Source organism: Dendronephthya gigantea, unplaced genomic scaffold (assembly GCF_004324835.1).
Source record: "Dendronephthya gigantea isolate DGI-Jeju-01 unplaced genomic scaffold, DenGig_1.0 000016F, whole genome shotgun sequence".
Lineage (NCBI taxonomy): Eukaryota > Metazoa > Cnidaria > Anthozoa > Malacalcyonacea > Nephtheidae > Dendronephthya > Dendronephthya gigantea.
Window position 1 is genome coordinate 96,770 of NW_021163026.1, and position 22,908 is coordinate 119,677.

Below are 22,908 nucleotides of genomic sequence, written 5' to 3' on the forward strand. Positions count from 1 at the left end.
ATATCGGAAGCGCAAACGTGGGCGTGCCGTTGGAGATTATACTAGGTGCAGCTTGATTGGTTTTCGGCAAATGTTTTTAACAAACATCATAAAAAGACTCAAAATACCTTTGCAAATGCTGTGTTAAGTACATAGTTGTTGAAAATTAAAAGTTCATTTTCTGTTTTGCTTTGTTTGTCGGTTTAGCATCAGAGGCCTTGCAGTAAGGCTTTGAAATCTGCACCAGTATTGTGAGTATCAGTCGAAGAAGGTACGAAGGAGGAATTAAATTTCCCCGGAGGGTACTCACCTGACGGGGAGATGTAGTTCTCCGAGGACCTTCGAAGACTGATAGGAACAATACTGGTTCCCCAATCGTTATATACCGATAAATTAGCGTGGGTTCCAGACCACTGCTGGCCGCGGTTCTGCACCAGTATTGCTCCTATCAATCTTCGAAGGTCCTCGGAGAACTACATCTCCCCGTCAGGTGACCCTCCGGGGAGATTTAATTTCTATTTATATATTTAACAATGTAAATAACCAATTCATTCGCACTGAAGATGGCTTATAGTTAAGTCGAAACATGTTTGCTATTAAAAATTAATTTCAAATGCTTAAGTTCATTTCATGTGCCACTGACGCTGATAATAGGGAGATTTAGCATCAAGACGTGAACGTCATAGACGACGTGAAAATGGCGAGTAAATGGCGTGGCATGTCCATATTTGGGCGCAAACGCCACTTATTCGCCATTTTCACATCGTCTTTGATCACGTCCTCATGCTAAATCGCTCCAATTGCCGACTTGAGGCCGTGAAATTTGAGAAACAGGCTTATGTAGTTATGAAACCTGATACGTCTCGATTCCCGTGTCAAGCATAAACTGTTATTTCAAGCAAGAAGCGTTTCCATCCAGAAATTTTCTTTCCCAGGAAAATTCAATTGTCCGTAAGTCGACAATAATATCGACATTGTTATTATTTTATTGTGTACTGGCTTGTCGCTATATAACTTATATTCTACTCTACTGTATGGTTTACGTGCACAATTAGGAAAATAAAAAGAAATATAGAATATCTGACTAATCCTAAAGCATTAACCATTGCTTCTCATTATTTTGGAAACAAACTGACAGTGTTTAGCAGAATAGCAGACAAATATTAGCAGAATAGCAGCTGATATATATAAAATTTACATAATTACATATCGTTGTTTGCTTACGCCATCCTCCCATCAGCCAAGATTCGTAGTCGTCGAGCTTTTGAGTACGAGTATTTTGATAAATTTCGTACTCGAAAGCCCAACGACTACGAGTTTTTGCCGAATTTTCGTACTCGTAGTCGTACACCTAGTGGTACTCGTAGTCGTACTCGTCACTGCTAAAGCTCCCTATTTGTAGAATTGTTGTTTACTAGCGAGGCTTGCGGCATGAGATATAAAGTATTTGATGTCTATTTTATGTGATTTTGTCGTAGCCGTAGGTCGAAACGTCGAATATTAACATTAATCAAGTGTACAGAATTCAACTGCATGTCGTGTACTCGTAATTCTATATACTACGATATTATCATTATTATGGAGACATTGATATGGCTGAAATTCATTCAGATATGCATGCGTGTATTGAAGTCCTTACAATATCTGTCAAAGCCACAAAGACACGTTTTCTGTGAAAGCCACAAAGACAAGTTCAGAAGTCGAGATCATGATCGAATCAGGTCGATATAATTTATCAGGGTTTTAGTCGGTCAGTTAAGATGATGGTTTTTAGCAACAAAGAAAGGCCCCGAAGTTGGGATGAGGCAATTTTTGGGCAGGCAAATTACAAAGATTTGGGAAAGCGTTAGGCTGGTGGTTGGTCCGTCGATCGCCGTCATTCTTGCATGATGATTGAAGGCTGTAGCACCGCTAGCACGTACTGTGATGGTACTATACTCTATAGCTTCTTCAATTTCCGCCATCTCGGCTTCATACTTTTGCCAGGAAGAATGATTTGAAGTTCTCACTTTTATTGCTTTGTTTCCTTGTCTGTATGAATATAGAAATTATGCAAATAATTATGATTTTTGGCACTCGCAATTAAGACCCTTTAAACCTTATGCAAATAATGCCTTTGGCTTTAATCTTTATGCAGATATAGACCTTTTGCATTATAGACTACTTTTGATCTATGCGAGGAAATGCTTTGGATGTGGTGAAAACTTGCGAGAATATGAAGATCAATCAATCAATCAAAAATCAATCAATCAATCAAAAATCAATCAATCAATCAATCAATCAAAAACTTTATTTAACCACGGTAAAATCTACAGTATAAAAAGGTTATTGGACATTTAAAGAAAAGTTACAAAGTACAGGTATACATAGGACAATTACACAAGACTGAACGATTTACAAGATTGCCGTGCGGGAGTCTAATCTCTCTTTAAACTGGTTAAGGGAGCATAAAATGCTCGTACATTTAGTGGTAACTCATTCCACAACACGCACCACTATAACTAAAACTACGTTTTGCATAATTTGTTCGCGTTTTGGCACAAATAATAAAGTGTTTCAGAATTTCTTAAGTGTATCTAGTGCTGCGAACTTGAATAAATTCAAGAAGATATGTCGGTGTTTAATCATTTAGAGTTTTGAACATCATACACCCTTATGTTTTTTCCGGCGTATTAAAAGAATATCCCAACCTAGTTTGTTAAAAAGGTCGCTGGAACTAGCATCAATTAGAGATTTGGTGATTACCCTCGCTGCTCTATTTTGCAGCTTTTGCTGCTCTGGTTTGCAATCATATCCCAGAGCCACCCAACGATATAGTTATTGTGTCTAAAATGTTCCCAGAGTATACATACCAAGGACAAGCGAAAAGCCAGCTGAGAAATGAATATTTTCATTGTGCAACTCATGTGCTAAGAATAAGGATCAAACTTTTGAAGCCCGCAAATTAAGTCCCATCAGTTCGGACATTCGACCCTTCATTCAGTTGTTTCACCTAAAGCATCTGCGAGAACGTTTTTCTACGCGATCAAACAGTCAGATACTACTTTAAAAACATGATATCAATAATCATTGGAAATTCAAAAGTTTTGTTATTAAATCTAACGTTTTGTTAAATGCGGTGAAGACTTCTACAAACACTGAAGACATCTAGATTCAAAAATGTAAATAGATATCCTAGTTATAGAAATTGAAGTTACTGTTATTCTTAATCTAATTTACCGTTAAGACTAGAAATGATCTTCATTTCGATATCGAACATGGATATTTATCAATGATCAGTTACTAGAGTTACCGGTTATCCGGCTATTCGATTACCCGGTTATCCGTTACCCGTGTTACCCATTTGGTCTGTGTCTGTCGTGCTGTTCTACTTATTATGCATATCTTGTATCCTGTTATGTTGTCAATCATTGTAGTAAATAACTAGAAGTAATCAAAGATTAGCAAGTGCGTTCGGTGGTGCGGTTTGTTTACTTTATGAGCAAATAAAATTCCGGATTTCGCATGGTTAAACCAACGGAAGATAGCTTCCTGATGCTTTGACGAGAATTCTCAGTCATATTGCAGACACTTCAAATCAAAATAATCGAGTGTACAATTCCCATAACTTCTTAATAAACAGGCGAATATGAAAGCCAAATGCCCGGTCCTATAAACAACAGCGTATTATCGCAAAATACGGAAAGCACGTGACATTAGGACACGGCACAAAACCCGGAAATCAGAGCATACGCAAAAACACGAAACCGAGGCAAATGTTACATCCAAAAATCTCGAAATGACATAGCATCCAGCCGTGACGTCACGATTAGGAAGCGTTCTCCTTCGTCGAACGCAATTATGTTATTCATTGAGTATCACCTCGCCTGTATCATTATTTGATTTATTTCTACTTTATATATTTAACAATGTAAATAACTAATTCATTCGCACTGAAGATGGCTTATATATAGTTAAGTCGAAACATGTTTGCAATTAAAAATTCTGTCGTTTATTTCAAATGCCTAAATTCATTTCATGTGCCACTGACTCTGATAATTGCCGACTGTCAGGCCGTGAAATTTGAGAATCAGGCTTATGTAGTTATGAAACCCGATACGTCTCGATTCCCGTGTCAAGCGTAAACTTTTATTTCGAGCAAGAAGCGTTTCCATCCAGAGAATTTTGTTTCCAGGAAAAATCAATCGTCCGTAAGTCCGCAAAATATCGACATTGTATTACTTTATTGTAGACTGGCTTGTCGCTATATAACTTATATTCAGGCTACTCTACTATATAGTTTACATGCTCAATTAGGAAAATGAAAGAGAAATATAAAGCATATTTGACTAATCCTAAAGCATTATCCATTGCTTCTATATTTGGAAACAAATTGACAGTGTAGACTCACTATTGTGAAGCATCGTTGTTCCTAATAGCAGAATAGCGGCTAATATATATTTATATAATTACATATAATTACATAAATTCGCCAATACCTGTTATGTCTGTATTATCAAGGAGCTTTAGAAGTGACTACGAGTATGAGATTCGTCATTCTCGCCGCGAGAATCTCGCGCGTTGTTTGCTTACGATACAGATTACACCCAGATGTTTCACTTCTGATTAAAAAAGCGTGACTAGAGGCATCACCCCCCGAAATTTGAAAATGGAGCCGAACCATTTATATTGACAACAAACATGAAAATAAACTCCTCTCATTTGCTAGAGAAAGGGACCGTGTGGTTAAATTTGTGTGTGAACCCTCATCATATCTATACGCGTACTCAACGACTACGAGTTTTGGCCGAGTTTTCGTCGTCGTACTCGTAGTCACTGCTAAAGCTCCCTGTTTGTAGAATTGTAGTGTACTAGTGAGGCTTGACATCAGATATAACGTATATGATGACCATTTTATGTGATTATGTCGTAGGTCGAACCTTTATGCTTGCAAAGTTTGCAAATTTGTATATACTTTTTAGGACAAAAAGAAATTGTTACCATTTTTGACCTAAATGTGGTAACAATTTCCGTTTGTCCTGAAAAGTATACAAATTTGCGAACTTCGCAAGGCTATATTTTCTGTATTTTACAACATTTCGCAACCAAACTTTGCATTTCTACTAATTTCAGTAAGTTCTTTTCAGCTGTGGTGATTTGATTGCATTTCCTTGCATAGATAAAAAGTTGTAGTCTATTGTACGTCACAACCTGGCTTAGCTTGTTTTCCACTTCGGCCGTACCGCAGCGAATATATCATTCTTTCCTAGGCACTCACAGATAGAACTAATGACTTTGAAACAAATTAAGGATTACGCTAAGCTTCGCTACAATATTGTTGCAATGGATAGCAGGCCTTATTCCGATTTCTCTTATAGCTTACGTATCTCACCAGCAATGACTAACCAGACAAACTTATCATCCAACGAATCTCCCACTGCGTGAGTATACATGATAATTGCTTGGCTACAAATGTCTGTAATTGTTTCAAGTGTCAATGTGTTTTCTTATTTCTAGTGCTGCATGTGATGTTGATACAAGATATTATCCTCATTTCTTATTGATACCTGCTGTAAGTTTAAAATGTCACACTTGTGTTACGAAACTTAATCAGCATCCTGTGGTTTCTTTTTAGGGCTTTCGAAATAGGATGATAGGAAGAGCTTAGTTAAGATTAGGAGCTTAATTGCCATGTTTACTATTCCGAGTGTATAAAAATCGGCTTGCTAAGTGTTGATATGGCTACTGCGTTTATAATCTGTTATGGAGTGATGTAATGAAGTATAAGTGTCAAAACAACGCTTGATGATTTTATATGAAATCATTTTTAAATTATAATTTCTCTGGGGAAATCCCTTCAATTTAACTACTAAGATCCTGTTAGTCACGAGGTTATGAGTCACCTTGCAACGAACTCATCCATAACTGAAAAACCATCGACCACGTGTATTAGACAAAAATAAAACAGTTTTTCATATTTTTCGATACAGAAAATAAGAAAACGTAAAATCTGTTTCAGGCAATGATTCTGACAATTTTGGCGTTTTTGCGACGAAGAAAAAGTTACAAGAAAGATTTTTGGGGAGGTCGACCAGGACTCGTTATGTAAGTTTATTTTTGTAAGGATGATACCAGGCCTGTCTGTCGAATAAGAATTCTTGAGAGAAAGGACGGTCTGTTTTTGTTGTAGTGAGTCACCATCAAGACAGGTTAGATGGTATGAAGTTAAATTTTCTACCATTTCAACGACTATGAATGACCGAAAGCAAATAATAGTTCGCCTACTTTCGCCACTGGAAACCCAATAAATTTATCACTATATATACGCTAAATATGCTAATTATCCGACTAATCCTAAAAGTTAACATGCACCGAAGGACTTATAGCCTCATTAACGAAGGAAACTTACGCTACAGTTAATTTCAGCTGACCTTTCATCGTAAAATTCAGAAGTTCCTTTGGAACTTCCGGAATACATTCCATATTTGGAATGTTGAGCCTGAACTTCGCAATGAATTTGCGAACTTCGAAACGAATTCGGAATTTCGTAAATTCGATATATACAATTTGGCAGTAGTGGACGAGTTATCTCCGTGAATGTCAACATTTAAGGGAAACAACATTTGTTGTATGAGATGAAAACTTACACTGTTATTCCGTGCGTGTTTTTGTTTTCTGACTATTTATAATGTTGGATGCATATAAAAATTATTAGTATTGATTTTCCTGCATTCTGATAGGTCAAGATTCATTGTCGCTGAAGTGATAATCACTGACCGGTGGCTATAGCTTTTTGTCGTTGTATTTCAGCTAAGAAATTTGAATTCATTATAAATCTTTGTGAAATTATGTTGATTATTATTTGTAAACACCTCAAAATTTACTAAAACAATTAGTCGCCTCAGGCTCGGTGATTCACTATATTTACTTCGCCTTCGGCGACTGATTGTTAAATAGTTTTAGTTTAAGTATACGGACCGCAGTTCCATTGCTATAAACCTAACGCATGGCGAGAAAATGTGGACATAAGTGGGAGGAGTTAAGTGTCTGACTTTCAAGGGTCATACACAAAGTATTTAAAAAGATCAGCAAAAAAATTCCAAAGGAAGCTAAACGATGCGCGCAGCGCGCATAGTCCGGACGGATTCATCGGGAATTATCTCGACTCTCGTTGAGAAAGTCTGTGTAATTTTCCTGCTTGGATTATGCGTTATGCCATTGTAGCAAAACGCTATTGCGAATAGCCATACAGTATATAACATGTCACCTGATATATGGCTTGTTTGGCGACGTAGAACAACATATTTGACCGCACATTTCCATTTAAAATTCGCCAAAGAAATAGTTGCGTCAGACATTTAAGAGCTTGTTTCTATATGCTTTAAAAACATTAACCTAACTGCTACAGACGCTAAAATATACTGCGTTTGTTGTTATGAATATTGCGCGAAATTAATTTCAAAATTTTGCCGGTTTCAACATAATTATGTAATATTCCAGCCATAGACGGCAATGTTTATGAAATATTAAGTTTGCTTAGAGACTAAGGCTTGGTCACAAAGCTTGTACTAAAAACAAGCAAAATGGATGCATATTCGAGCAAGAAAGGCCGATATTTAGTTTGTTCTGTTAGCCATTCCAGTGCGCTTTTGCTCGGGGGGTCAAATTTCACGGCTGGAATATACCAATTTTGCACTAAAGTTAGTTCAAAATACCGAACTACGTAAAATCGTACAGATTTGGGAAGATTTACCGATTGAAACACACTGTACTGGCAAGCTAAGGGAGATGCGACACTTAGTATTCGCCAATCACAATGGTTAGAAAATGGCATTTATTTAGGCCGCTTTGAGGTATTTACGTACTGGGCTATATATTTATTTCACCCCTAGTTCATAGTTAAATGTCGTGATACCGAATGAAATTTGTATATCGTTATATTACAAATTTTCCGTCGATAAAAGTTGTCACCATGATCTACCAATTTTAGGTCCGACATTTTACGCTTCCCTTAAAGGTTCACGTTAAACACAATTTTATTCCTAACTCCAATACAATTCTATAATAACGCGTCGCCATTTTGTTTACAAAAAAATTTAAAGTCCACACGATTAACACGCATGCGTGTCCACAATTTCTCGCCATGAAAATACCATAAATATAAACGAAATAAATCTGTGATCATCTAATTATTTCAACGAGCATCCAAAACGCATACACCGTCTTATTTCCAATCATTATACATCTAGCCAATCACAATGAAGAACTTGTATGTTTGGACATTTACATAAATAATATAACGTCGCATACGTCCTTCGGTGCATGTCAACTAAAGAAAGAAGATCTCAAGTCGAAACTAGATATTTTTGTAAAGGATGATCAAATTAAATAAGAGATAATCAAATCAAACTTTGTATTAAGATATTAAATCTACAATCTGTAGCCCTGTTGATTTCCTTGGTATTGATCATGACCGACTTGCCACCATGTTTGTGTTTGGAGCTGCTACTGAATCAATCATTACGCTAGTCACAAAGTTTGAAATTTCAGGTTCAAACGGTTGGGAAAAAGGTAAAACATCCATACTATCATCTAAAATAACAGGAGGCGTATTGTAAAGAACGTTTCGCTGGATCAAGGCAATCTGCTACCGTCGAATTCTCACAATTGAAAAGAAAATCAGGCGAAATTTTTTTGATGCAGCAATGCTGCCTAAAGAAAGAATTAAAATCCTTTTTATTCTCCATTTTTAATTTTTTACGAAGTATTTTACAGTTCTTCAATTCTCAAAGTATCGTTTAAGTAATTGTACCGTTTTTTGTAAATTACATCCAGCGTTCCTTCTCTTCGGCATTGCAATTGAATATGCTGTCATTTATTATCCCTACTTTGCTTGCCTGACGACGTATCACAAAATTTGGTGCAATGATGGGTCTTCCATATTGTATAGTCAAGTAAGTGTGCTTACAATTATTGAGGTTTCCGTGCAACTAAAACAAAGAAAACTGATTTGAAATTCCCGATTTGACGTCATGTCCGGTAACTTTAAGAGGGCTAAAAGCCATCAAGACAAAATTTTTCAATAACAAAGTGAATTGCGAAATTTTTTAAAATACAGATATATTCAAATCCGCAACCATGATACGCGCACTTTAACCTGGAAACAGACCTACACGGCAAAAATTGATTAGTTCGTCGCATCAGAAGTGAGCAATATTGTGCTGTGGCTCCATGAACAATTTGCATGTTGACATGATTGCCAACAAGTTGGGCAAGGCTACTGATGGTTCAAAAACTATTGTTAACAATGCTGTGCACATGGAGCAGCACAACATAGTTCACTCCTGTTTTAAACAACTTCCATCAACATGATGATCTTTACGCGTGTACCAGCCCTTAAAGTTTTAGTTCAGCGCTGTTTAAACAATGTGAAGCGGAAACTCGCAATGAAATTAAATTTGTATGCACATGTATGCGACAGTATTATGTTCGCAGTAAGGTGTAGGAGGACACGACTCCTCCAGTTTTTTAAGTTGTGTGCGGGGGGGGTATCTAATTATCCCCCATAAAAAGACGATTCAGACCTCCCCTATTTCAAACGTTATCACGTTACGAAACAAAATCTCTATGTTTTTGCGAAAGTACGTTTAATTCACGGCAAAAGTTACATTTGCGCCCACAAACCTTTGGCTTTTACGTCGTCTCCAACATTTTTCCCATGGCCGGTGGTGGCTTTATAGATTGTTTGAAAATGCTGGTTAAACCGACACACATTATGGATCAACAAACAGTAACAAAATTATTGAAAACACGGAATTCAGAAAACAACATTTTCCTCCGTGTATAATTAACCAATTAACTTTTTTTTATTACAGTTTTGTGTAACTTTAACACAAACGTTTCAGAGATGTCAGGTAAGTTTGATTTGGCAATTTTTGTCTAGTTATAAACGCGCGCTTACGGAGCTTGAAAAAATATCGGTGCATAAAGATTTGCCGATCTTTATTTTTACCGTTAGTGAACATGAAGGTACTAATATATAATTTCATTTTTAAATTCTTAAAGAATAATTCTTCGACCTACATCGCATTATTCGTATTGATGATTTTGCCAATAGTGATAAGCAATCTGTTTCCTGGGCAAGTTCATATTCGATTTTATCGGGAAATTAAAGAATATGGAATCTTCGGAGTAAAGCTATTTTCCCGCGATGTAAGTATTTTGTGACGTAATCTTTATTATTCCCTGTTCACACGATACCGGCAGAGTTTAAAACGGTGCGAAACTCTCACGTTTTGGGGCTGCATTCAGAGGCGTTGGGAACGGGCTGGGATTGAGAGGGGGGGGGGCTGTAGTCAACTTGGTCGAGGGATGTTCACGAGGAAGCCCTTGGTTCGTGCTGAGTGACAATTTTTTCAAATCTGCATGAGCCTCTAGATATTTGGAGATTTCTTCAGATTTAGCTTTAGATATTTGGCGACTATTTTGAGAACGACTAGCCTTAAATATTCGTAAAATACTAATTGAAGGGGTTCACCTCACCCCCGGACACTCAGCCTGTATTCTATCAAAGCTCGCTTACACTGAAACTCATTGATCTCCTCAGTTTTCACAGCTGTATTTTCACACGAATAATTAATGTCCGTTTAGGATGAAAGTTCGTCTCCACAAGTGAAATTGCTCAGACCTTGGTTGAGGGAACACGTGAAGAACATTTTCAAACCAAAGTATGATCATGTGTAATACCATTGCGTCAAAAGAAGTTAAGAAGTAGCTATGTGCGCACAAAACGAAAATGGTTGGCTAATTATATAGACGAAAAAAATTGTATCAAGTGTGATAGCGCATGTTAACGTTATTGGTTAAAACGAGTTTCTGCATGAACAGATTTGAACAGGTTTTGCAAACTAATTCCTGTTATTCGTGATAAGCAGAAAAATTGGGCGAAAATCGCCGATTTTAAATTTTCTTTGAAAAGTTGAATAACGCAGGTGTTTAGGTCTTCAAACAAAAACCACAACCACATGAGTGCCCAGCTTCACTTTTCCAGATGTAGTAAATTTCAGCAACTTTAGCTCTACCAAATTCTCATTAATTAGCAAATAGCAACCTGTCAATTTCTGTCTACGCCATGACTGAATCATTTTATGCTGCGAAGGGCAACTAAACGCAACTTTGACTTTGTTTCATGATGTTTTCTTCAGACTGTCTTGTTAGAGCTTAATTGCTCTCGCTTTCTCAAATAAATTAAACCTTACTTTCGTTCATTTTTTTTGAAGGCGTGTTTATTTTTAAAATCTGTTTTAACTCTGTGACGTCCGACTGGGAAAGATTCTATCCTAGGAATTTTCCTGTTTTTCTAGACCTCGTCAATATTCAAGAATAAAGTTTTTTCTGAGGAAAGTTTACAATCCCGAAAAAGGTATATAACCTTGTTTGATGATTGGATGATTTATACGATGAAGCACTATTACCCGTTTTCAAAGAGCACATTCACACTAATTGAGTGTAACATAAAAATTATGTTATAACTGATCAATGAGCTAGTCCTTTCTTAACTATTGGAAGGGTTTAATTAGGGTAAAAAATTGAAAATCAAGGTCTTATACGAGTAGAAATACGCAAAAGAATCACTATATAAAGTAATTAAGATTATCCACTCAATGGGTTTGGGTGTGGGTGAGCTTTTAGAAATTAGAATAAAATTAGGCGTAAGTCCCGGTATAGGCATGACGACAGACGGCGTTAGAACCTCGCTTAGAATAACACCCATTTGTAATAAGAAATACTATGCACGTATATACATATGTATTCGACAAATATTTGATCAATAGTAAGAGTAAATTTTGAAAAACATAATTTTCGGGTTTCGACTAAACTATAGTCATCATCAGGAAAAGAATTATTACGAAATAACATATGTATACATGAATGCATATAAGTACTCAGATAGTAATATATGTTTGGTTATTGTTTCGTTTAACATTTTTAGATTTTAAGTTTTCGACTGAAACTCTCTCTGTGATGATGATCTGCGGCATTCTGCTTTATAATGTAAGTTTTGCATTTTCTTAAAAAAAAATATATATATATATATATATATATATATATATATATATGTACTTTTGCTCTTAATTGAGCCATGTGTTCACTTGTAGGGTTGTGTAATATGTGTTTTTTATATGTTCTTTCTACGCAAGTATAACCAACCGGGCAAACAGAAAATTCTACTTGACCCCGGTGGGAATCGAACCCGCGACCTTCGCATTTCTAGAACGTTGCTCTACCGTCTGAGCTACAAGGCCAAGTTGGGAACGACTGTGATCTTAAGATGTTATTGACATTACGGAGTTTCGTCCTTACATGTCGTTATGCAGTTACTTCTGCAATATATATTATAATATATATATAAATCTATTCCAAATAGACTTTATTTATAATTTATAATTGTTATATATATATATATATATATATATATATATATATATTATATATATATATATATATATTATATATATATATATATAGTTTAATCCAATGAAACCGGATATTTGCAACTTCTTTTTGGTGATTGAGATATCTACGGAGCAAAAACATTTTAAAGCTATAATATATATCTCTATAGAGATAATATTGCTAATAATTCATTTTCAAATATTTGATCTAAATCCCTCAGAAGTGCTGATTAAAAAGTAGATTACATTCGGCAAGGTAAACAAACGCTGTGTCTACATATTGCGTCGCTATATTTCTTAAAATATCCTATTTTTCTAAATGAACTATATTTCTAAATGAATAACAGATATAGAGTTTATGCTTCTTATTAGGACGCCCTGTACATCCCGCTAGCATATACTTGTCTTTTTCTCTTTAAGCTTTGCGTTCTTGCATCTATTTGTCAAGTGTGCTATTGAGAGAAATTGAGAAAACAAAACCTTCGGATGCTTTAGACGAAGCAATTTTGGATTTGTCACGTGGGATTATTGGTTAGTGTTCCTCGAGCTATATACAGTCACTACAGATATCGAGTTGTACGATATGAGAATACTAGAAACTGTTTTGAACATTTTTTACTAGGTTCATCATTGGCTAGTGCAATCCTCACGACTGTGATCTGTGCGCTTTCCCTCATTCTTTTCATGGAAAATCATAAGTATGAAGAAAAAGAAGCGTAATCCATAGTTTTGATATTCAGGGTTCCCCTCAAAAAGCAAGACCATGCATGCAGTAAGCTAATGCCATACTAAGCAAGACCAATAGGCTAATGCTATGAGCTGAATCCAAGAATCAGTATATAGAAGTCAGTAATTACTATACTGCATGATTTCTATAAACTTGTGCAAATCTTCATGTTAGATAAAACAAATTAAACCAAAGGTGGTATATCCAAAAATGCAGTTCTTTTTTAAAATATTGTTTTATTTGAATCGTCGTAGATCCATCGAGATACATTTTATACGTTTGTAAAACATGTATTTTCTACAATAGGACACCGAAAAGAATTTTGCATTCGGAAAAAAATTAAGGGTTTTTAGGACACCCTGTAGTGTTGGATTAGTTTTTATATACCTGATCTTCCTTGTATTATATTTCAGGAATAACATGCTGAGAATGTTCAGAGGGGATAAATCGTTCATCGCTAAGAACATAAGCGTGTCTCAGTTTATGGTTGTAAGTTGAGCAACTAGTCTTTCTCACGATGACAAATATGCCGCCATTTTGGGGGTACTTTTTTACAAAACTGTAAGTGCAACAGCTCAAGACCTTGTAACGGCGACTGTCTTTAATTTTAGGCTGAATTTATTCTTCAAATGGTCTGTTGATTCTAAAAAAAATTATTTTCATGTTGTTTTTTAAAATAATTTTTTAAACCCGTTTGAGAAAATTGAAAGTACCCAGAAACGTCATCCTGAGAAAGGCTAATTGCATTTCTAAGTTGTTGTTATCCGAGCAGGGAAGTGAGCCAAGAGAATTCTCAGTAAAGGGATATATTTGATAATAAAAAATTAATCAATGTTGCAAGTGTACTTACAATTTCATTACGTGTAAACATTGCAGTTATCTTAATGACGACGGGAATTCACTCTCTCTCTCGCTAGCAAGCAATGCACTTACGTTACTCCATTTTTCCAGGGAAAAGGACTTCGATATCATAGTTTTCAAATTGGATACTTTTTGTGGGGTAGGTGTTAGTTGATTATGCATGATAAGTATGTTATACCATCAAATTGATGGTTTAGATCAACCCCTAAATCGGTACATGTTAGATCAGTAGCATTTGTTATTTCCACCAAAGCAAGGGGTATAAAATCTACAGTTATGGAGGTGCTATTATAACACTTTAACATTATAACAGTGTATACATCATGTTTAATTGAGAAATTAATTATATCGCGACACTCTGCTCCTGTCCATAGATAGACGATCATCAACTATACTCATCAACTATTTTTGTGTTAAATTTTTTTCTATACAGTGAGGGCCATCCTAATGGTCATATTGCATTGATATCGCTTCTTTTTCTTTGCAGGCTTTCTTTTAAATTGGATTTCATATGTATCCCATGTTTTCTTTTGTATTCCTTGAAATTTTCCTGGGTTCAGGATTGGATCCTCGGCTATATCAAGGGCGGCGGGTAGGTGGAATCAACCGTGTTTATGTACCCTTAAGATTTTTTCATTTAAACATTCTAGCAATGTTATTAAACATTGTGTTCAGGTATCTCCTGTTTTGCAACGTTAAATACTTTAAATACTTACTCTCTATTTATGTAATGTGATTTATTTTCGCATGCATATATTATATATATTATATATATATATTATATATATTATATATATATATATATATTATATATATATATATATATTGCCAGCCATGAATTTTGCATACCCCTTCCGCAGCTCAGTTTTCTGAGCATCAATAAAATTTTAACCCGTTTTGGGGTGATTTTGGCTAGGAGTAGTGGTTCTCCTAGCCGCTTTATTTCTGTCAAACAAAACGATATTTATAAATACATTCCATTAAAATTCCAAATATTTATGCTCAGAAAAGGGTGGAGACAAATTACCTATTTCAGCTGTAAACGAGCTCTGTCTTCTGCTATGTCACGCATAAACTGACCGTTTGTGGTTTGGGTATTCGGTCTTTGTTAGTTTTCGAATTGCTGCTGGCCATTGACCCAAATTGCCATTGACCACCTTTCCCATATTGCCATTGACCACCTTTCCCATATTGCGTGCACTCTATTACCTGTCGGTTTTTTAGATAGGGCGCCAAGCCCATCATATAAGAGCACACTTTGCCTTCATATGCTTATAAGGGTACACCTTGCATTGTAGTCTATTTATAAAATCACGTTCACATAAATCACATTTCCTTCGTAAATATTTTGTTAAATATTGCTGGCATTTTACTTGTACATTTTATGGACAGAAATACTCAGACCTTTTGACCCAAACTTTGTATATTATTTTCATACAGTTTTTGCATCTGAATCAACTAATCAAAAGGAAGTCAAGTCCGTATCGGTTCTGCTCATAAGTCATAACAATGTGGGTCCTGTAGCATAAAACTTACCCATATTTCGCACGTATCAAATATTTCTAATAAGCGTTAATTTCATTTAAAAACATAGCGAGCCTAAATAGTGTCAGATATTCAGACAGTACAGCGTTTTTTAAAACTATTGAAGTTTAAACTTTAAACAAAGCGTTTGTCTGCATACGAACTTGGCTTCCATTTTAATGCAAGTCTTAACAGTTTTTGTTTGACATTCTATTTAGCGTACTCTTTGGCTTGGCTCTTTTCTTTCGGCTGTGCTCCATTGCAGCTTCTGTGACAATATTCCGGGATCTTAACTTCTCTAGAAACGTCATTTCCATAAACAACAGGTACGCCTTCATTGCGCTTTCTGAGGGGCTAGACGGTACACTGGTCGAGTCAGATTCCAATACCACGAAGCCATCATTTTTAGTTAAAATATTTGTAGGATTTCAAGGACTTTACTTTAGAAATATGAGACACACTCTGATTTACCTTGGAAATATCGTATATTTTTCTTCCTCTCCGCAGGAATGTCTATTTGGTGTTTTCTTATTTCTGGTTTTTCGTGGGACTTCCGATGGGTGTCTTTTCTGCCATATTTCGTATTCTAAAAACAATGATTGTGGGATTTCTGATGTTGCCCAGAATTGATCATAGCATCATGCCTGATGGTTTTCAACGGTTTGATCCAGGTAACGCAGAGGGACAGAAAGGTGGGAAGAGGGAGAGAGAGGGTTTAAGTGATCTGTTTATATTTTGATTTTTTTAACATCTCACATGCCATAATATTAATATAGCATGATAAACATATATGAACGCTTATTTTTTTGGGCTTCCTCTAACTAGAGAGTGCTCAATACTATAGATAGAGATTAAGATATGCTGAAAGTATTGTTTTACCAAAAATCGTCCACTACAGTCTGTTTCACGAAATGATGCTGCTTGAGTAGTTTTGGTCAAAACGTGGGTGGGCTTTCAAACAATGCATGCATTTCTAAGATTTTTTCGTATAACATGTCAGCTTGAAACATTCTTTTGTGATTAAGGTGGCTCCCTACAATTTTTTAAAATATTGAAAACTTGTGGTTTTGATTTAAAATTTTAGCACAAGATTTCTTGGTAAGGAAAAGAAATTTCCCAGATATATTAACCAACATTCTAACAGTCAGAAATTGCCCATAAGCATGACGTCATTATCGTTGTTATGGTAACAATGGCGATTCAATATGGCCGACATTTTACCTATTAACGCATTTTACTCGAAAACAAGTTCGGTTACCCCAATTTTTTATTTTATGAAAAGTTTTCTTAGAAAAAAATGGAAAATTTGAACCAGTTAAAAAAAATTCTATAGAGCCATAATTAATAGAAATTAAAAAACGGGGTTTTTCATCATAGAAATTTTTTGGCTTTATAGAATTTTTTTAAACTTGCTCAAATTTCCCATTTTTTTGTAAGAAAACTTTTTATAAAATGAAAAAGTGGGGTAACCGAACTTGTTTTCGAGTAAAATGCGTGAATAGGTAAAATGACGGCCATATTGAAACGCCATTGTTACCATAACAACGGTAATGACGTGATACTCAAAGACAATTTTCGACTGTTAGAATGTTGGTTAATATATCTAAAAATTTCATTTTGTTTAACAAGAAATTTCCTGCCAAATATTATTTCAATCTAAATCATTAGTTGTCCATGTTCTTAAAACTGTAGCAAGCCACCTTAAATAAGGAAACTAATTATGATTTTTTGTTTAACAAAAAGGTATCTATCTATATCTTAATTCTTTAAAAGGTTACAATGCGTACATCTGTTATCTTCACGTCCAAGCAGCTTTCAGAAACCCAGTTCTTCGAGTGGTTTGTCAAACACTGATCGATGATCACGAAACACGTAAGTTCTGAAGAAAGGTTAAAACCTATACACCACGGTTAACGGTAGCTTGTAAATAGTTATTAATCATCAACAGAAGCAAAACGGGCTATCCATATAATTATTATTAATTCATTCGGAATTCAGCTGTTTTTAAACTATTCTCGGAATCGTTCACATTAATTGGTATTGGTCCCACTCAGTCAAGTACTCAGAGAATATATACCTATATCAGTATTTAAAAACTATATATATATATATATATATATATATTATAATATATATATATATATTATATATATATACATTATTCATTGTATATGCGAATACTAATATCCATATAACTTATCATCATGATTAATTATGCCAATTAACGATACAACAATTGGTTATTTGAATGACATAGAAAACCTCTATTATAGACTCATGCAATCATTGCCACACTTGTGGTGGTCATAACCACCAACCACTAGCGCTAAATTCAGTTTTCCAATATCAAAGAATGTTTATCTGACTTCCTCATCGTTGTATATATCCTAGAAAGGAAATGTGGACCAAAGTGGACTCGCTCTCCCCAGGCCCGCGCCAAGTGGTTCATCGCACTCACCTTGGCTCGCAATCCACAACTTGCAGCTGAACGAAAACGTGCGAACACAATGTGTGTCAAAGATAGCGACGTCAAAATCGATGTTGGTAATTATGGCCCAGATAATGCAGGATTAATACTAGATAAGTAAACAATGTTAAGTTTGCATGTTTCTTTAGACTTTCTTTTTTATTAGCTAGTTATAGTTGTATTAGATTTTCTTTTTTTATTAGCTAGTTGTATTACGTTTGGAAACGAACCGTGCATGACAAAACATTTTCATCCACACATGCATTTTCGAATGTGAAAAGCACGGTGTTTTGACGATATCAAGCCTTGTTGTCATGTTGTGGTTAATGAAGAAATGTAGTATTAAAATAACAAATATAGTGCACCGGTACAAGGTTCCTCACAAAGCTATTGGATCCCAAACACTGTCCTTGCTGCGATCCTTGCTTGCTAAAGCAGGAATATCTGTAGACTACACGGGACATTCAACGAGATCAACCTCGATATCGGAAGCGCAAACGTGGGCGTGCCGTTGGAGATTATACTAGGTGCAGCTTGATTGGTTTTCGGCAAATGTTTTTAACAAACATCATAAAAAGACTCAAAATACCTTTGCAAATGCTGTGTTAAGTACATAGTTGTTGAAAATTAAAAGTTCATTTTCTGTTTTGCTTTGTTTGTCGGTTTAGTATCAGAGGCCTTGCAGTAAGGCTTTGAAATCTGCACCAGTATTGTGAGTATCAGTCGAAGAAGGTACGAAGGAGGAATTAAATTTCCCCGGAGGGTACTCACCTGACGGGGAGATGTAGTTCTCCGAGGACCTTCGAAGACTGATAGGAACAATACTGGTTCCCCAATCGTTATATACCGATAAATTAGCGTGGGTTCCAGACCACTGCTGGCCGCGGTTCTGCACCAGTATTGCTCCTATCAATCTTCGAAGGTCCTCGGAGAACTACATCTCCCCGTCAGGTGACCCTCCGGGGAGATTTAATTTCTATTTTATATATTTAACAATGTAAATAACCAATTCATTCGCACTGAAGATGGCTTATAGTTAAGTCGAAACATGTTTGCTATTAAAAATTAATTTCAAATGCTTAAGTTCATTTCATGTGCCACTGACGCTGATAATAGGGAGATTTAGCATCAAGACGTGAACGTCATAGACGACGTGAAAATGGCGAGTAAATGGCGTGGCATGTCCATATTTGGGCGCAAACGCCACTTATTCGCCATTTTCACATCGTCTTTGATCACGTCCTCATGCTAAATCGCTCCAATTGCCGACTTGAGGCCGTGAAATTTGAGAAACAGGCTTATGTAGTTATGAAACCTGATACGTCTCGATTCCCGTGTCAAGCATAAACTGTTATTTCAAGCAAGAAGCGTTTCCATCCAGAAATTTTCTTTCCCAGGAAAATTCAATTGTCCGTAAGTCGACAATAATATCGACATTGTTATTATTTTATTGTGTACTGGCTTGTCGCTATATAACTTATATTCTACTCTACTGTATGGTTTACGTGCACAATTAGGAAAATAAAAAGAAATATAGACATATCTGACTAATCCTAAAGCATTAACCATTGCTTCTCATATATTTGGAAACAAACTGACAGTGTTTAGCAGAATAGCAGACAAATATTAGCAGAATAGCAGCTGATATATATTAAAATTTACATAATTACATATCGTTGTTTGCTTACGCCATCCTCCCATCAGCCAAGATTCGTAGTCGTCGAGCTTTTGAGTACGAGTATTTTGATAAATTTCGTACTCGAAAGCCCAACGACTACGAGTTTTTGCCGAATTTTCGTACTCGTAGTCGTACACCTAGTGGTACTCGTAGTCGTACTCGTCACTGCTAAAGCTCCCTATTTGTAGAATTGTTGTTTACTAGCGAGGCTTGCGGCATGAGATATAAAGTATTTGATGTCTATTTTATGTGATTTTGTCGTAGCCGTAGGTCGAAACGTCGAATATTAACATTAATCAAGTGTACAGAATTCAACTGCATGTCGTGTACTCGTAATTCTATATACTACGATATTATCATTATTATGGAGACATTGATATGGCTGAAATTCATTCAGATATGCATGCGTGTATTGAAGTCCTTACAATATCTGTCAAAGCCACAAAGACACGTTTTCTGTGAAAGCCACAAAGACAAGTTCAGAAGTCGAGATCATGATCGAATCAGGTCGATATAATTTATCAGGGTTTTAGTCGGTCAGTTAAGATGATGGTTTTTAGCAACAAAGAAAGGCCCCGAAGTTGGGATGAGGCAATTTTTTGGGCAGGCAAATTACAAAGATTTGGGAAAGCGTTAGGCTGGTGGTTGGTCCGTCGATCGCCGTCATTCTTGCATGATGATTGAAGGCTGTAGCACCGCTAGCACGTACTGTGATGGTACTATACTCTATAGCTTCTTCAATTTCCGCCATCTCGGCTTCATACTTTTGCCAGGAAGAATTGAATTAGTTCTCACTTTTATTGCTTTGTTTCCTTGTCTGTATGAATATAGAAATTATGCAAATAATTATGATTTTTGGCACTCGCAATTAAGACCCTTTAAACCTTATGCAAATAATGCCTTTAATCTTTATGCAGATATAGACCTTTTGCATTATAGACTACTTTTTGATCTATGCGAGGAAATGCTTTGGATGTGGTGAAAACTTGCGAGAATATGAAGATCAATCAATCAATCAAAAATCAATCAATCAATCAAAAATCAATCAATCAATCAATCAACTTTATTTAACCACGGTAAAATCTACAGTATAAAAAGGTTATTGGACATTTAAAGAAAAGTTACAAAGTACAGGTATACATAGGACAATTACACAAGACTGAACGATTTACAAGATTGCCGTGCGGGAGTCTAATCTCTCTTTTAAACTGGTTAAGGGAGCATAAAATGCTCGTACATTTAGTGGTAACTCATTCCACAACACTGCACCACTATAACTAAAACTACGTTTTGCATAATTTGTTCGCGGTTTTGGCACAAATAATTAAAGTGTTCTCAGAATTTCTTAAGTTGTATCTAGTGCTGCGAACTTGAAATAAATCAAGAAGATATGTCGGTGTTTAATCATTTAGAGTTTTGAACATCATTACACCCTTATGTTTTTTCCGGCGTATTAAAAGAATATCCCAACCTAGTTTGTTAAAAAGGTCGCTGGAACTAGCATCAATTAGAGATTTGGTGATTACCCTCGCTGCTCTATTTTGCAGCTTTTGCTGCTCTGGTTTGCAATCATATCCCAGAGCCACCCAACGATATAGTTATTGTGTCTAAAATGTTCCCAGAGTATACATACCAAGGACAAGCGAAAAGCCAGCTGAGAAATGAATATTTTCATTGTGCAACTCATGTGCTAAGAATAAGGATCAAACTTTTGAAGCCCGCAAATTAAGTCCCATCAGTTCGGACATTCGACCCTTCATTCAGTTGTTTCACCTAAAGCATCTGCGAGAACGTTTTTCTACGCGATCAAACAGTCAGATACTACTTTAAAAACATGATATCAATAATCATTGGAAATTCAAAAGTTTTGTTATTAAATCTAACGTTTTGTTAAATGCGGTGAAGACTTCTACAAACACTGAAGACATCTAGATTCAAAAATGTAAATAGATATCCTAGTTATAGAAATTGAAGTTACTGTTATTCTTAATCTAATTTACCGTTAAGACTAGAAATGATCTTCATTTCGATATCGAACATGGATATTTATCAATGATCAGTTACTAGAGTTACCGGTTATCCGGCTATTCGATTACCCGGTTATCCGTTACCCGTGTTACCCATTTGGTCTGTGTCTGTCGTGCTGTTCTACTTATTATGCATATCTTGTATCCTGTTATGTTGTCAATCATTGTAGTAAATAACTAGAAGTAATCAAAGATTAGCAAGTGCGTTCGGTGGTGCGGTTTGTTTACTTTATGAGCAAATAAAATTCCGGATTTCGCATGGTTAAACCAACGGAAGATAGCTTCCTGATGCTTTGACGAGAATTCTCAGTCATATTGCAGACACTTCAAATCAAAATAATCGAGTGTACAATTCCCATAACTTCTTAATAAACAGGCGAATATGAAAGCCAAATGCCCGGTCCTATAAACAACAGCGTATTATCGCAAAATACGGAAAGCACGTGACATTAGGAACGGCACAAAACCCGGAAATCAGAGCATACGCAAAAACACGAAACCGAGGCAAATGTTACATCCAAAAATCTCGAAATGACATAGCATCCAGCCGTGACGTCACGATTAGGAAGCGTTCTCCTTCGTCGAACGCAATTATGTTATTCATTGAGTATCACCTCGCCTGTATCATTATTTGATTTATTTCTACTTTATATATTTAACAATGTAAATAACTAATTCATTCGCACTGAAGATGGCTTATATATAGTTAAGTCGAAACATGTTTGCAATTAAAAATTCTGTCGTTTATTTCAAATGCCTAAATTCATTTCATGTGCCACTGACTCTGATAATTGCCGACTGTCAGGCCGTGAAATTTGAGAATCAGGCTTATGTAGTTATGAAACCCGATACGTCTCGATTCCCGTGTCAAGCGTAAACTTTTATTTCGAGCAAGAAGCGTTTCCATCCAGAGAATTTTGTTTCCAGGAAAAATCAATCGTCCGTAAGTCCGCAAAAATATCGACATTGTTATTACTTTATTGTAGACTGGCTTGTCGCTATATAACTTATATTCAGGCTACTCTACTATATAGTTTACATGCTCAATTAGGAAAATGAAAGAGAAATATAAAGCATATTTGACTAATCCTAAAGCATTATCCATTGCTTCTATATTTGGAAATAAATTGACAGTGTAGACTCACTATTGTGAAGCATCGTTGTTCCTAATAGCAGAATAGCGGCTAATATATATTTATATATTACATATA

The 22,908-nt window shown here is 35.8% G+C and overlaps 3 protein-coding genes across 3 annotated transcripts in view; all 3 read left to right on the plus strand.

The window, feature by feature from the left end:
- Window positions 1-752: 752 nt before the first annotated feature.
- Window positions 753-14,187, plus strand: LOC114520653 (stimulated by retinoic acid gene 6 protein-like). The gene is made up of 16 exons (XM_028540974.1): window positions 753-930; window positions 5,337-5,399; window positions 5,476-5,530; window positions 5,978-6,063; window positions 8,402-8,529; window positions 8,794-8,912; window positions 9,834-9,872; window positions 10,024-10,170; window positions 10,609-10,685; window positions 11,322-11,380; window positions 11,951-12,012; window positions 12,117-12,198; window positions 12,834-12,944; window positions 13,036-13,111; window positions 13,554-13,629; window positions 14,092-14,187. Exons 2-16 carry the CDS (start codon window positions 5,356-5,358, stop codon window positions 14,149-14,151), a joined length of 1,221 nt encoding a protein of 406 aa, XP_028396775.1. The 5' UTR covers window positions 753-930; window positions 5,337-5,355; the 3' UTR covers window positions 14,152-14,187.
- Window positions 14,188-14,514: 327 nt separating this feature from the next.
- On the plus strand, window positions 14,515-18,672 carry LOC114520547. Its single transcript, XM_028540841.1, has 5 exons — window positions 14,515-14,593; window positions 15,744-15,851; window positions 16,033-16,196; window positions 17,299-17,397; window positions 17,917-18,672. Exons 3-5 carry the CDS (start codon window positions 16,082-16,084, stop codon window positions 18,111-18,113), a joined length of 411 nt encoding a protein of 136 aa, XP_028396642.1. The 5' UTR covers window positions 14,515-14,593; window positions 15,744-15,851; window positions 16,033-16,081; the 3' UTR covers window positions 18,114-18,672.
- Window positions 18,673-22,541: 3,869 nt separating this feature from the next.
- Window positions 22,542-22,908, plus strand: part of LOC114520749 (stimulated by retinoic acid gene 6 protein-like) — a 36,403-nt gene continuing 36,036 nt past the window's right edge. The window contains exon 1 of the mRNA XM_028541088.1: window positions 22,542-22,640. The gene's annotated coding sequence lies outside the window, so the exon portion shown is untranslated. The remainder of the gene's footprint in view (window positions 22,641-22,908) is intronic.